Genomic DNA, 16,897 nt, shown 5'->3' with positions numbered 1-16,897 from the left:
TGCTGTGGGTCGACTGGGAGAAGGAACGGTGGGAATGGGGAGAATGTACGGATGGATTGCAAGTCTGATTGGAGGCAGGCTTGGAGCAGAGAGCAAGCAATGAAGATACAATAGTGAGAGAGTAGAGGTGAGGAGGAGGAGGATGGAAAATGGATCAGTATTTATCAGAGCATGAGTAAGCAGGGCTGGGATAGCGAGACATGTACTTACACGATTGTAACGGTGCTGAGCCAGCACACTGCGGCAGCCAGGAGCAGTGAGAAGCCGCTGTACCACTGGAGGGTGGCAGCATACAAACTGTTGAACACCACAGTGGAAACCACATCTGTTAGAGCCATGGCTGATTGCAGCCAGGCAAAAATGGAACCTGAGAGAAAGTGACAGGTATCAGTCACGGGCTGTGAAGCTACAGTGATTACCAGCACTGCTCTGCAGCGTCATCACTGAACTGATCGACTCAAACGCGATTCACACCTGTCCACATTGTCGCAGACTCAACAATTCCAACGCTCTCCTGGCCAAACTCCCAGTTTCCACCCTCCGTAAACTTCAGCTTATCCAAAACTCGGCTGCCCCGTGACCTAACTCGCACCAAGTCCCGCTCACCCATCGCCCCCTGTGCTCACTGACCCGTGACCTAACTCACACCAAGTCCCGCTCACCCATCACCCACTGTGCTCGCTGCCCCATGTCCTAACTCGCACCAAGTCCTGCTCACCCATCACCCACTGTGCTCACTGACCCGTGACCTAACTCGCACCAAGTCCCATTCACCCATCACCCCCGTGCTCACTGCCCTGTGTCCTAACTCACACCGGGTCCCGCTCACCCATCACCCACTGTGATCGCTGCCCCATGTCCTAACTCGCACCAAGTCCCGCTCACCCATCACCCCCTGTGCTCACTGTTCCGTGTCCTAACTCGCACCAAGTCCCATTCACCCATCACCCCCGTGCTCACTGCCCTGTGTCCTAACTCACACCGGGTCCCGCTCACCCATCACCCCCTGTGCTCACTGTTCCGTGTCCTAACTCGCACCGAGTCCTGCTCACCCATCACCCCCTGTGCTCACTGCCCAGTGACCTAACTCGCACCAAGTCCCGTTCACCCATCACCCCCTGTGCTCACTGCCCAGTGACCTAACTCGCACCAAGTCCCGTTCACCCATCACCCCCTGTGCTCACTGTTCCGTGTCCTAACTCGCACCAAGTCCCACTCACCCATCACCCCCGTGCTCACTGCCCTGTGTCCTAACTCACACCGGGTCCCGCTCACCCATCACCCCCTGTGCTCACTGCTCCGTGTCCTAACTTGCACCGAGTCCCGCTCACCCATCACCCCCTGTGCTCACTGCCCCATATCCTAACTCGCACCAAGTCCCTCTCACGCATCAACCCCTGTACCCCGTGACCTAACTCGCACCAAGTCCCACTCACCCATCACCCCCGTGCTCACTGCCCTGTGTCCTAACTCGCATCATGTCCCGCTCACCCATCACCCCTTGTGCCCCGTGTCCTAACTCACACCAAGTCCCGCTCACCCTTCAACTCTGTGCTCACTAACCTTCTTTGGCTCTTGTTCCAGCATCATCTCGATTTTAAAATTCTCATCTTTGTGTTGAAACCCCTCCATAACCTCGCCCCCCCTATCTCTGTAATCTCCTCCAGCCATACAAACACCCGAGATATCTGCGCTCCTCCAACTACCTACCTTCCCTTAATAACCTTGGTGATCAAAAATCCATCGATCTCCGGTTTAAAATGATTATTTGCGCTCCAGTTTCTACTGCGTATTGTGCGAGAGAGTTCCACACATCTACCACCCTTTGTGTTTCCCACCCTCTCCTGAATGTTCTGGCTCTGGTTTTAAGTTTATTTCACATTGCAAAATTCAGTCAAGCAGAGTCAGCATGATTTTATGAAAGGAAAATTACGTTTGCCAAATTTGCTGGAGTTCTTTGAGGATGTAACGAACAGGGTGGTTAAGGGGGAACCAGTGGATGTGGTGTATTTGGATTTTCCAGAAGGCATTCGATAGGTGCCAAATAAAAGGTGACTGCACAAGATAAAAGTTCACGTGGTTTGAGGTAATATATTAGTGTGGATAAAGGATTGACTAACTAACAGAGAACAGAGTCGGGATAAATGGGTCATTTTCTAGTTGGCAATCAGTGACTAATGGGGTGCCGCAGGGATCGGTACTGGGGCCTCAACTATTTACAATCTATATTAATGACTTGGATGAAGGGACCGAGTGTAATGTAGCCAAGTTTGCTGATGATACAAAGATGGGTGGGAAAGCAAATTGTGAGAAGGACACAAAAAAATCTGCAAAGGGATATAAACAAACTAAGTGAGTGGGCAAACATTTGGCAGATGGAGTATAATCTGGGAACATGTGAGGTTATCCACTTTGGCAGAAAAAATAGAAAAGCAAATTATAATTTTAATGGAGAAAAATTTCAAAGTGCTGCAGTAAGAGGGACAAGGGGGTCCTTGTACACGAAACACAAAAAGTGAGTATGCAGGTACAGCAAGTGATCAGGAAGACAAATGGAATGTTGGCCTTTATTGCAACGGGGATAGAGTATAAAAGCAGAGAAGTCCTGCTACAACTGTACAGGGTATTGGTGAGGCCATACCTGGAGTACTGTGTACAGTTTTAGTCTCCGTATTTAAGGAAGCATTTACTTGCATTGGAGGCAGTTCAGAGAAGGTTCACTAGCTTGATTCCCGAGATGAGGGGGTTGACTTAGGTTGGGTCTTTACACATTGGAGTTCAGAAGAATGAGAGGTGATCTTATTGAAACATATAAGATAATGAGGGGGCTTGACAAGGTGGATGCAGAGAGGATATTTCCACTCACAGGGGAAACTAAAACTCGGGGACATAGTCTCAGAATAAGGGGCCGCCCATTTAAAACTGAGATGAGGAGGAATTTCTTCTCTCAGAGGGTTGTAAATCTGTGGAATTCTCTGCCCCAGAGACCCATGGAGGCTGGGTCATCGAATATATTTAAAGCAGAGATAGGCAGATTTTTGAGCGATAAGGGAATAAAGGCTTATGGGGAGTGGGCAGGGAAGTGGAGCTAAGTCCATGATCAAAGCAAATCTTATTAAATGGCGGAGCAGGCTCAAGGGGCCAGATGGCCTACTCCTGCTCCTATTTCTTATGTTCTTATGTTCTTGCCCTAGACTCCACCACCATGTTTTTCTATCTAACCTATCATTTACTTCCAAAATCCGAAACAGTTCAATCAACTTGGGCATGTCCTGAGGTCATGAAAGTTCCTATAGAAATACAAGTCTTTCTTACCTCTCTGAGCTGAAATACTCACGTCTCTCCAGTCATCCCTCATAATTCAGACCTCACTATCAGCGGGTATGAAGATTAGTTGCACCTGTGACCTATGGCAGGGTGGCTCAGGGCTGGGTGGGGTCAGGGTTGGATGGGGTTGGGGCTGGGCAGGGTCAGGGGTGGATGGGGTCAGGGCTGGGCGGGGTCAGGGCTGGGCAGGGCTGCGAGGTTGGTGGGGGGTCACCTCAACTCGGAGGAGCCAGGTGGGGGAAAATGGCCATGTGGATTTTCAGAGTTACATTCTGTGAGCCACTGAGGCCGAGTAATTCTATATTCTGTATGGGCGCTCTGATTGGAGGAGAGAGAATATGGGTGTTGTGATTGGACGAGGAGAGTCTATGGATGCTGTGATTGGAGGAGGGGAGTCTATGGAAGTGTGATTGGAGGAGGACAGTCTATGGGCAGTTTGATTGGAGGAGGAGAGTCTATGGGCAGTGTGATTGGAGGAGGAGGAGAGTCTATGGGCAGTGTGATTGGAAGAGGAGGAGAGTCTATGGGCAGTGTGATTGGAGGAGGAGGTCAGTCTATGGGCGATGTGATTGGAGGAGAGTCTATGGGCAGTGTGATTGGAGGAGGAGAGTCTATGGGCAGTGTGATTGGAGGAGGAGAGTCTATGGGCAGTGTGATTGGAGGAAGACAGTCTAAGGACAGTGTGATTGGAGGAGGAGAGTCTACGGGCAGTGTGATTGGAGGAGAGAGACTATGGGCACTGTGATTGGAGGAGGGGAGTCTGTGGGCAGTGTGATTGGACGAGAGAGAGTATGGGCAGTGTGATTGGAGGAGGAGAGTCCATGAGCAGTTTGATTGGAGGAGGAGAGTCTATGGGCAGTGTGATTGGAGGAAGACAGTCTAAGGACAGTGTGATTGGAGAAGAGTCTACGGGCAGTGTGATTGGAGGAGAGAGACTATGGGCACTGTGATTGGAGGAGGGGGGTCTGTGGGCAGTGTGATTGGACGAGAGTGAGTATGGGCAGTGTGATTGGAGGAGGAGAGTCTATGAGCAGTTTGATTGGAGGAGGAGAGTCTATGGGCAGTGTGATTGGAGGAGGAGAGTCTGTGGGCAGTGTGATTGTAGGAGGAAGAGTCTATGGGCAGTGTGATTGGAGGAGGAGAGCCTATGGGCAGTGTGATTGGAGGAGGAGAGTCGATGGGCGGTATGATCGGTCATGAAAGTTCCTATAGAAATACAAGTTTTTCTTACCTCTCTGAGCTGAAACACTCACATCTCTCCAGTCATCCCTCATAATTCAGACCTCACTATCAGCGGGTATGAAGATTAGTTGCGCCTGTGACCTATGACAGGGTCGGGGCAGGGTGGCTCAGGGCTGGGTGTAGTCAGGGTTGGATGGGGTCTGGCTGGGCGGGGTCAGGGCTGGGCGGGGTCAGGGGTGGACGGGGTCAGGGCTGGGCGGGGTCAGGGTCAAGGCTGGGCAGGGCTGCGAGGTTGTTCGGGGGGTCACCTCAACTCGAAGGAGCCAGGTGGGGGCAAATGGCCATGTGGATTTTCAGAGTTACATTCTGTGAGCCAGTGAGTGCCGAGTAATCATATATTCTGTATGGGCGCTCTGATTGGAGGGGAGAGACTATGGGCGGTGTGATTGGAAGAGGAGAGTCTATGGCCAGTGTGATTGAAGGAGGGGAGTCTATGGACAGTGTGATTAGAGGAGGACAGTCGATGGGAATGTGATTGGAGGAGGAGAGCCTATGGGCAGTTTGATTGGAGGAGGAGAGTCTATGGGCAGTGTGATTGGAGGAGGAGAGTCCATGGGCAGTGTGATTGGAGGAGGAGGAGAGTCTATGGGCAGTATGATTGGAGGAGGAGAGCCTATGGGCAGTGTGATTGGAGGAGGAGAGTCTATGGGCAGTGTGATTGGAGGAAGACAGTCTAAGGGCAGTGTGATTGAAGGAGGAGGAGAGTCTATGGGCAATGTGATTGGAGGAGGAGGAGAGTCTATGGGCAGTGTGATTGGAGGAGGAGGACAGTCTATGGGCAGTGTGATTGGAGGAGGAGGACAGTCTATGGGCGGTGTGATTGGAGGAGGAGAGTCTATGGGCAGTGTGATTGGAGGAAGACAGTCTAAGGGCAGTGTGATTGGAGGAGGAAAGTCTATGGGCAGTGTGATTGGAGGAGGAGAGTCTATGGGCAGTTTGATTGGAGGAGAGAGACTATGGGCGGTATGATTGAAGGAGGAGGAGAGTCTATGGGCAGTGTGATTGGAGGAGGAGAAGAGTCTATGGGCAGTGTGATTGGAGGAGAGAGACTATGGACGCGATGATTGGAGGAGGGGAGTCTATGGGCAGTGTGATTGGAGGAGGACAGTCTATGGGCAGTGTGATTGGAGGAGGACAGTCTACGGAAAGTGTGATTGGAGGAGGAGCGTCTATTGGCAGTGTGATTGGAGGAGAGGGACTATGGGCAGTGTGATTGGAGGAGGAGAGTCTATGGGCAGTGTGATTGGAGGAGGAGAGTCTATGTGCAGTGTGATTGGAGGAGACTATGGGCGCTGTGATTGGAGGAGGAGAGTCTATGGCCAGTGTGATTGGAGGAGGAGGAGAGTCTATGGGTAGTGTGATTGGAGGAGGAGAGTCTATGGGCAGTGTGATTGGAGGAGGAGGAGAGGCTAAGGGCAGTGTGATCGGAGGAGGAGGAGAGTCTATGGGCAGTGTGATTGGAGGAGGAGAGTCTATGGGCAGTGTGATTGGAGGAAAGAGACTATGGGCGCTATGATTGGAGGAGGGGAGTCTATGGGCTGTGTGATTGGAGGAAAGAGACTATGGGCGCTATGATTGGAGGAGCGTGACTATGGGCAGTGTGATTGGGGGAGGAGAATCTATGGGCAGTGTGATTGGAGGAGAGAGACTATGGGCAGTGATTGGAGGAGGAGGAGTGTCTATGGGCAGTGTGATTGGAGGAGGAGAGTCTATGGGCAGTTTGATTGGAGGAGGAGTGTCTATGCGCAGTGTGATTGGAGGAGGAGGAGTGTCTATGGGCAGTGTGATTGGAGGAGGAGGAGAGTCTATGGGCAGTGTGATTGGAGGAGGAGGAGAGGCTAAGGGCAGTGTGATTGGATGAGGAGGAGAGTTTATGGGCAGTGTGATTGGAGGAGGAGGAGAGTCTATGGCCACTGTGATCGGAGGAGGAGGAGAGTCTATGGGCAGTGTGATTGGAGGTGGAGAGTCTATGGGCAGTTTGATTGGAGGAGGAGAGTCTATGGTCAGTGTGATTGGAGGAAAGAGACTATGGGCGCTATGATTGGAGGAGGGGAGTCTATGGGCTGTGTGATTGGAGGAAAGAGACTATGGGCGCTATGATTGGAGGAGCGTGACTATGGGCAGTGTGATTGGGGGAGGAGAATCTATGGGCAGTGTGATTGGAGGAGAGAGACTATGGGCAGTGATTGGAGGAGGAGAGTCTATGGGCAGTATGATTGGAGGAGAGAGACTATGGGTGCTATGATTGGAGGATGGGAGTCTATGGGCAGTGTGATTGGAGAAGAGAGACTATGGGCAGTGTGATTGGAGGAGAGTTTATGGGCAGTTTGATTGGAGGAGGAGGAGAGTCTATGGGCAGTGTGATTGGAGGAGGAGAGTCTATGGGCAGTTTGATTGGAGGAGGAGTGTCTATGGGCAGTGTGATTGGAGGAGGAGGAGAGTCTATGGGCAGTGTGATTGGAGGAGGAAAGTCTATGGGCAGTGTGATTGGAGGAGGAGGAGAGGCTAAGGGCAGTGTGATTGGATGAGGAGGAGAGTCTATGGGCAGTGTGATTGGAGGAGGAGGAGAGTCTATGGGCAGTGTGATCGGAGGAGGAGGAGAGTCTATGGGCAGTGTGATTGGAGGTGGAGAGTCTATGGGCAGTTTGATTGGAGGAGGAGAGTCTATGGGCAGTGTGATTGGAGGAAAGAGACTATGGGCGCTATGATTGGAGGAGTGTGACTATGGGCAGTGTGATTGGGGGAGGAGAATCTATGGGCAGTGTGATTGGAGGAGAGAGACTATGGGCAGTGATTGGAAGAGGAGAGTCTATGGGCAGTATGATTGGAGGAGAGAGACTATGGGTGCTATGATTGGAGGATGGGAGTCTATGGGCAGTGTGATTGGAGGAGAGAGACTATGGGCAGTGTGATTGGAGGAGGAGAGTTTATGGGCAGTTTGATTGGAGGAGGAGGAGAGTCTATGGGCAGTGTGATTGGAGGAGGAGAGTCTATGGGCAGTTTGATTGGAGGAGGAGAGTCTATGGGCAGTATGATTGGAGGAGAGAGACTATGGGCGCTATGATTGGAGGATGGGAGTCTATGGGCAGTGTGATTGGAGGAGAGAGACTATGGGCAGTGTGATTGGAGGAGGAGAGTTTATGGGCAGTATGATTGGAGGTGGAGAGTCTATGGGCAGTATGATTAGAGGAGGGGAGTCTATGGGTGGTGTGATTGGAGGAAGAGGAGAGTCTCTGGGCGGTGTGATTGGAGGAGGAGGAGAGTCTCTGGGCGGTGTGATTGGAGGAGGAGGAGAGTCTATGGGCGCTGTGATTGGAGGAGGAGGGGAGTCTATGGGCGGTGTGATTGGAGGAGGACAGGAGTATATGGGCACTGTGATTGGAGGAGGAGGGGAGTCTATGGGCGGTGTGATTGGAGGAGGAGGAGAGTCTATGGGCGGTGTGATTGGAGGAGGAGGAGAGTCTCTGGGCGGTGTGATTGTAGGCGGCGGAGAGTCTATGGGCGCTGTGATTGGAGGAGGAGGGGAGTCTATGGGCGGTGTGATTGGAGGAGGAGGGGAGTCTATGGGCAGTGTGATTGGAGGAGGAGGGGAGTCTATGGGCGGTGTGATTGGAGGAGGAGGGGAGTCTATGGGCGCTGTGATTGGAGGAGGAGGGGAGTCTATGGGCGGTGTGATTGGAGGAGGAGGGGAGTCTATGGGCAGTGTGATTGGAGGAGGAAAGTCTATGGGCAGTGTGATTGGAGGAGGAGGAGAGGCTAAGGGCGTGTGATTGGAGGAGGAGGAGTGTCTATGGGCAGTGTGATTGGAGGAGGAGGGGAGTCCATGGGCGGTGTGATTGGAGGAGGAGGGGAGTCTATGGGCGGTGTGATTGGAGGAGGAGGGGAGTGTATGGGCAGGGAGTGCCTGGTAAGCCTGTGTCCTGCTGGGACCTGCAGTCAGGGCTGACTCACACCAGCACAGGTCAAGACTCCAGCCACAAGGTGAAAGCTTCTTGTGGCAGGCAGCGGATGTTCAAACCTTTCTGAGTGAAATTAAGATGGAGTCGGTGAAGGTCTGTGAGGGGCCTCACTGTTCGCCTGCACAGAGGGTCCTTACCGTAGGAAGCTGCGTCCAGTTGTTTGGACAGCTGGGCTCGTATCGTCGGCATCGGAATACAGGAGAACAACATCATACTGCGGGCTGTCAGACACAAAGGTTCCATAATCAATGTGTGTACATACTGCACCCTCACTGTGAACACACTGCACCCTCACTGTGTGTATACACTGCACTTTTACTGTGTGTACACACTGCATCCTCACTGTGTGTACATTGCACCCTCAATGTGTGTACACACTGCGCTCTCACTGTGTGTACACATTGCAGCCTCACTGCATGTACAGACTGCACCCTCACTGTGTACACACTGCACCCTCACTGTGTACACACTGCACCCTCACAGTATACAGACTGCACCCTAACAGTGTACAGACTGCACCTTCACTGTGTGTACACACTGCACCCTCACTGTGTGTACACACTGCTCCCTCACTGCGTGTACACACTGCACCCTCACTGTGTAAACACTGCACCCTCACTGTGTATACACTGCACCCTCACAGTGCACACACTGCAGCCTCACTGTGTATACACACTGCACCCTCACTGTGTAAACACTGCACCCTCACTGTGTACACACTGCACCCTCACAGTATACAGACTGCACCCTAACAGTGTACAGACTGCACCTTCACTGTGTGTACACACTGCACCCTCACTGTGTGTACACACTGCTCCCTCACTGCGTGTACACACTGCACCCTCACTGTGTAAACACTGCACCCTCACTGTGTATACACTGCACCCTCACAGTGCACACACTGCAGCCTCACTGTGTATACACACTGCGCCCTCACTGTGTACATGCTGCACCCTAACTGCATGTACACACTGCACACTCACTGTGTGCACACACTGCACCCTCACTGCGTGTGCTGAGTGCACCCTCACTGTGTGTACACACTACACCCTCACTGTGTACAAACTGCTCCATCACTGTGTGTACACTGCATCCGCACTGCGTGTACACACTGCAACCTCACTGCGTACTAACTGCACCCTCACTATGTATGCATGGCACCCTCACTGTGTGTACACATTGCACCATCACTGTGTACATACTGCACCTTCACTGAGTGTTCACACTGCACCCTCACTGTGTACACACTGCACCCTCACTATGTGTACACACTGCACCCTCACTATGTGTACACACTGCACCCTCACTGTGTATACACTGCACCCTCACTGTGTACAGTCTGCATCCTCATTTTGTGCACACACTGAACCCTCATTGTGTACACGCAGCACCCTCACTGTGTATGCACTGCACTCTCACTGTGTTCAGACTACACCCTCACTATGTGTGCACTGCAACCTCACTGTGCAAACACACTGCACTCTCACTGTGTAAACATTGCACTCTCACTGTGTGTACATACTGCACCCTCACTGTGTGTACACGCTGCACCCTCACTCTGTACACATGGCACCATCACTGTGTATACACTGCACCCTCACTGTGTCTACACACACTGCACCCACACTGTGACTACACACTGCACACTTACTATGTACATACTGCACCCTCACTGTGTGTACAGACGGCAACCTCACTATGTGTACACACTGCACCCTTGTGTATGCAAACTGCGCCCTCACTGTGTACACACAGCACTCTCACTGTGTGTACACACTACACCCTCACTGTGTACAAACTGCAACCTCACTGTGTACACATTGGACTCTCACTATGTACGCTTGGCACCCTCACTGTGTGTACACACTGCACTCTCACTGTATATGTACAGCACCCTCACTGTGTACACACAGCACTCTCACTGTGTGTACACACTGCACCCTCACTGTGTGTACACACTGCACCATCACTGCCTGTGCAGAGTGCACCCTCACTGTGTGTACACACTACACCCTCACTGTGTACAAACTGCACCCTCACTGTGTACACATTGGACTCTCACTATGTATGCTTGGCACCCTCACTGTGTACACACTGCACTTTTACTATGTGTACACACTGCACCCTCACTGTGTGTACTCACTGCACCCTCACTGTATATGTACAGCACTCTCACTGTGTGTACACACTGCACCATCACTGCTTGTGCAGAGTGCACCCTCACTGTGTGTACACACTACACCCTCACTGTGTACAAACTGCACCCTCACTGTGTACACATTGGACTCTCACTATGTACACTTGGCACCCTCACTGTGTGTACACACTGCACTCTCACTGTATATGTACAGCACCCTCACTGTGTACACACTGCACCCTCACTGTGTGCACACACTGCACCATCACTGCCTGTGCAGAGTGCACCCTCACTGTGTGTACACACTACACCCTCACTGTGTACAAACTGCACCCTCACTGTGTACACATTAGACTCTCACTATGTATGCTTGGCACCCTCACTGTGTGTACACACTGCACCCTCACTGTGCACACAGTGCACTTTTACTATGTGTACACACTGCACCCTCACTGTGTGTACTCACTGCACCCTCACTGTGTGTACACACTGCACTCTCACTGTGTACACACTGCATCCTTACTGTCTGTACACATGCACCCTCACTGCATGTACAGTCTGCACCCTCACTGTGTGTACACACTGCACCCTCACAGTGTTACACTGCACCCTCACTGTTTGTACACACTGCACCCACACTGTGTCTACACACACTGCACCCTCACTGTGTGTACACTTTGCACCCTCACTGTGTGTACACGCTACACCCTCACTGTGTACAAACTGCACCTCCACTGTGTACACATTGGACTCTCACTATGTACGCTTGGCACCCTCACTGTGTGTACACACTGCACTCTCACTGTATATGTACAGCACCCTTACTGTGTACACACAGCACTCTCACTGTGTGTACACACTTCACCCTCACTGTGTGTACACACTGCACCATCACTGCCTGTGCAGAGTGCACCCTCACTGTGTGTACACACTACACCCTCACTGTGTACAAACTGCACCCTCACTGTGTACACATTAGACTCTCACTATGTATGCTTGGCACCCTCACTGTGTGTACACACTGCACCCTCACTGTGTACACACTGCACTTTTACTATGTGTACACACTGCACCCTCACTGTGTGTACTCACTGCACCCTCACTGTGTGTACACACTGCACTCTCACTGTGTACACACTGCATCCTTACTGTGTGTACACATTTGCACCCTCACTGCATGTACAGTCTGCACCCTCACTGTGTGTACACACTGCACCCTCACTGTGTCACACTGCACCCTCACTGTTTGTACACACTGCACCCACACTGTGTCTACACACACTGCACCCTCACTGTGTGTACACGTTGCACCCTCACTGTGTGTACACGCTACACCCTCACTGTGTACAAACTGCACCTCACTGTGTACACATTGGACTCTCACTATGTACGCTTGGCACTCTCACTGTGTGTACACACTGCACCCTCACTGTGTGTACACACTGCACCATCACTGCCTGTGCAGAGTGCATCCTCACTGTGTGTACACACTACACCCTCACTGTGTAAAAACTGCACCCTAACTGTGTACACATTGAACTCTCACTATGTATGCATGGCACCCTCACTGTGTGTACACACTGCACCCTCACTGTGTACACACTGCACTTTTACTATGTGTACACACTGCACCCTTACTGTGTGTACACATTTGTACCCTTACTGCGTGTACAGTCTGCACCCTCACTGTGCATACACACTGCACCCTCACTGTGTACACACTGCACTTTTACTATGTGTACACACTGCACCCTTACTGTGTGTACACATTTGTACCCTTACTGCGTGTACAGTCTGCACCCTCACTGTGCGTACACACTGCACCATCACAGTATACAGACTGCACCCTCACTGTGTCACACTGCACCCTCACTGTTTGCACACACTGCACCCACACTGAGTCTACACACATTGCACCCTCACTGTGTACCACTGCACCCTTGTGTGTGCACACTGTGTCCTCACTGTGTGTACACACACTGCACTCTCACTGTATATGTACGGCACCCTCAGTGTGTACACACAGCACTCTCACTGTGTGTACACACTGCAACCTCACTGCGTGTGCAGAGTGTACCCTCACTGTGTAAACACTGCACCCTCACTGTGTAAACACTGCACCCTCACAGTGTACACACTGCGCCCTCACAGTGTACAGACTGCACCCTCACAGTGTACAGACTGCACCCTCACTTCATGTACACACTCCTTCCTCACTATGAACAGATTGTGTGGTGTATGTTGCACACAAATCACTGACTCCACATGGTCTGGTGTAAGTCTAACTGCTGTGACCTTCGTCCTTTATTGTTCAGCTCCAGAGTGCCTCCCAGGTGTGGTGGTCAGCCTTATATAGCACCTGTTACAGGTACTGCCAGGGTTTCCCACTGCAGCGCCCTCTGTGGTGTGGCATAGTACTTACAATACATTTAAGGTACTGGGACAATACACACATCATTACATAACATCACCTTCCCCCCCTCCACCTGGACGCAGGACAACGATACACACATCATTACATAACATCACACTTGTCCAACGGAAAGCAGGCAGGCATAGACAGTGCGTTAGTATGGTACATTTTATCTGGTACATTATCTGGTTATTGACTGGTAGCGGAACCTTGATTTCCTTGTTAGCCGTTATCATTAATTGTACTTCATCCATTATTTTACACAAATACAGTGGCCATTCAGCATTAAAAAAAAGTAATTCTTATTATAAATTCACTATCTCGCATTAACATAGCTCATTTTAGACTCGCTCTGCCAAACAGAAGTCCTTTGTGGGGACCACCTCTTTGTAAAGCCCTTTTAAGACTCCCAGGTGCATTTCCTCTTTAAGGCACCATCTTTAATGCAGGAGGATTCCACGAGGCTTCTCCTTGGGCGCCGCCATCTTTGATGCTCTGCAGCTCCGACACGATGCCGCCGCCATCTTCTTCTCCGCCGTCGCAGCCTCCGCTCCCCTCCGCTGCCACCTGACTTGCCGCCTCTCCAGCGGCCGCACTTGCCGCGTCCCCCCGCGGCCTCCGTAGCCCCCGACCTCCAGCTGCTGCCGCCGCCCAACGCTAACAGCTCCTCGGTGGGGCTCTTGCGATCCGCCGGCCCCTGGATCCCTCAGCACCCCGCCCGCAGCGCCCCGCCGGTTCAAACCCCACCCCCCCTTGGGCCCCTCTGTGCAGGGCTGCTTGCCTGTGGGGATTGAGGCTGCAGGGTCTCTGTATGAGGTCCGGGCCTGGGACTTGCCTGTGGGGGCTGGAGCTGCAGGGTCTCTGTGTGTGAGGTCCGGGCCTGGGGCTTGCCTGTGGGGGGATTGAGGCTGCAGGGTCTCTGTATGAGGTCCGGGCCTGGGACTTGCCTGTGGGGGGATTGAGGCTGCAGGGTCTCTGTATGAGGTCCGGGCCTGGGACTTGCCTGTGGGGGCTGAGGCTGCAGGATCTCGGTGTGAGGCCCGGGCCTGGGACTTGCCTGTGGGGGCTGAGGCTGCAGGATCTCTGTGTGAGGCCCGGGCCTGGGGCTTGCCTGTGGGGGGATTGAGGCTGCAGGGTCTCTGTGTGAGGCCCGGGCCTGGGGCTTGCCTGTGGGTGGATTGAGGCTGCAGCTCCAGCTCGGTCGGCGCTGCTCTCTGGGGACCCGGGGACGGCAGCACCCCGGGGAGCAGCAGCCTGTGGAGTGATGAAGTCTTCCCAGCTCCCATGGACCGTCCCCATCCACCTCCGGCCGAGGAGTGTCGGCCCATCGCCTGCAACGACCCACAGAGGTAAAGCGTGCGTCTCGTCCCCGTGGGATACCTGCACCATCGCTCTGCCGAGAACAGGTATTAGTTCCCTGGTGTAGGTACACAGCTTCGCCGTGACCGGGACCAGCTTGGGTCGTGCAGCTGGGTTAATCCACAGTTTATCAAAAGTTCTCCGACTCATCAACGACGGACCCGAGCCCGTGTCCACTTCCATACTCACTGGGACTCCGTTGATTTTTACTTCACTGGGGGCGAATCATCAGTACACGTATACAGTCCAAGCACCTCATCTTCTTCTGCCTGCTCCTCGCTGAACAGTGGATCATCCCCCATCTCCTCAGCCACATGGTGAGTCCGATTTCTTTTACACATACGCTGAAGGTGGCCTTTAACGTGGCAGGTATTGCACGTGTACTCCGCAAACCTGCACCGGTGAGCCCCATAGCTTCCTCCACAGCGCCAGCACGGTGCTACTTGATTAGCCGCCCTCAGCGGACTCTGAGTTCCAGGATCCCGAGGTCCATGCTCTCTGCCCCGGGCAGAGCCACGTTCTGCAGTTTTGTCCGTGGTGGGCGCTATCCTGTGGACAGTGCCTGCCGGGTTCGAGACAGTGTGGATTATTTGCTTGGTGCTGCAAGTCGAGGTCATATGTCCCCGGCTGATGGTGATGGCCTTTGTCAGAGTGACTGTGGGTTCCGTGGCTAGCAGCTTGTGAAGGAGGCCCTCGTGGCCAATCCCCATAACGAAAACGTCCCGCAAAGCCTCGTCAAGGTGTGCCCCAAAATCACACGGCGCCGCGAGTCTCCTGAGGTCCGCAGCATATTTGGTGACATCCTGGCCCTCGGGTCTGCAGTGATGGTAAAATTTGTATCAAGCCGTGAGGATGCTCTCCTTCGGTTTCAACTGGTCACGAATGAGTTCAGTCAGCTCCTCGTATGACTTGTCCCTGGCGCTCCCGGGTGCCAGCAAATCCCTGACGAGACAGTAAACCTCATCTCCACAACTGGAGAGCAATATCGCCTTACGCTTCTCTCTCATTGCGTATGTGTCCTCCGTCAGGTCATTTGCTGTGAAGTAGTACTTGAGCCTTTCCGTAAAGGCCTCCCAATCATTGCCCACGGTAAAATCCTTTAGCGAGCCCAGAGTAGCCATGGTTGCGTGGAGTTCCTCCGCTTCCTTGTCGCCAATGTGGTGTATGTAGCACACAAATCACTGACTCCACACGGTCTGGTGTAAGTCTAACTACTGTGACCTTCGTCCTTTATTGTTCAGCTCCAGAGTGCCTCTCAGGTGTGGTGGTCAGCCTTATATAGTCCTTATTACAGATACTACCAGGGTTTCCCACTGCAGCGCCCTCTGTGGTGTGGCATAGTACTTACAATACATTTAAGGTACTGGGACGATACACACATCATTATATAACAGATTGCACCCTAACTGTGTAAACACTGCATTCTCACAGTCTACACACTGCAGGCTCACTGTGTGTGCACATGGCACCTTCATTGTGTGTACACACTGCAGCCTCACTGTGTGTACACACTGCACCCTCACAGTGTGTAAACACTGCACCCTCACTGTGTAAACACTGCATTCTCACAGTCTACACACTGCAGGCTCACTGTGTGTGCACATGGCACCTTCATTGTGTGTACACACTGCAGCCTCACTGTGTGTACACACTGCACCCTCACTGTGTATACACAATGCACCCTCACTGTGTACAGACTGTACCCTCACTGTGTGCACACACTGAACCCTCATTGTGTGTACACACTGCACCCACACTGTGTACAGACTGCACCCTCACTATGTGTGCACTGCATCCTCACTGTGTAAACATAAGAACATAAAAACATATGAATTAGGAACAGGAGTAGGCCATCTAGCCCCTCGAGCCTGCTCCGCCATTCAATAAGATCATGGCTGATCTGGCCGTGGACTCAGCTCCACTTACCCGCCTGCTCCCCGTAACCCTTAATTCCCTTACTGGTTAAAAATCTATATATCTGTGACTTGAATACATTCAATGAGCTAGCCTCAACTGCTTCCTTGGGCAGAGAATTCCACAGATTCACAACCCTCTGGGAGAAGAAATTCCTTCTCAACTCAGTTTTAAATTGGCTCCCCCGTATCTTGAGGCTGTGCCCCCTAGTTCTAGTCTCCCCGACCAGTGGAAACAACCTCTCCGCCTCTATCTTGTCTATCCCTTTCATTATTTTAAATGTTTCTATAAGATCACCCCTAATCCTTCTGAACTCCAACGAGTAAAGACCCAGTCTACTCAATCTATCATCATAAGGTAACCCCCTCATCTCCGGAATCAGCCGAGTGAATCGACTCTTACCCCCTCCAAAGCCAGTATATCCTTCCTTAAATAAGGTGACCAAAACTGCACGCAGTACTCCAGGTGCGGCCTCACCAATACCCTATACAGTTGCAGAAGGACCTCCCTGCTTTTGTACTCCATCCCTTTCGCAATGAAGGCCAA

General features: G+C 52.3%; 1 protein-coding gene across 1 annotated transcript in view; it reads right to left on the bottom strand.

The window, feature by feature from the left end:
- Positions 1-16,897, bottom strand: part of LOC139229242 (solute carrier family 46 member 2-like) — a 60,372-nt gene that overhangs the window by 2,450 nt on the left and 41,025 nt on the right. The window contains exons 2-3 of the mRNA XM_070860901.1: positions 8,666-8,749; positions 211-367 (exon numbers count right to left, since the gene is read on the bottom strand). Of these exons, the coding sequence (XP_070717002.1) occupies positions 211-367; positions 8,666-8,749 (241 nt within the window). The remainder of the gene's footprint in view (positions 1-210; positions 368-8,665; positions 8,750-16,897) is intronic.

This window comes from Pristiophorus japonicus, chromosome 18 (genome assembly GCF_044704955.1).
Source record: "Pristiophorus japonicus isolate sPriJap1 chromosome 18, sPriJap1.hap1, whole genome shotgun sequence".
Classification (NCBI taxonomy): Eukaryota; Metazoa; Chordata; class Chondrichthyes; family Pristiophoridae; genus Pristiophorus; species Pristiophorus japonicus.
Note: the sequence above shows the minus strand (reverse complement) of the source record. Positions and strands in the feature narration are given on the sequence as shown.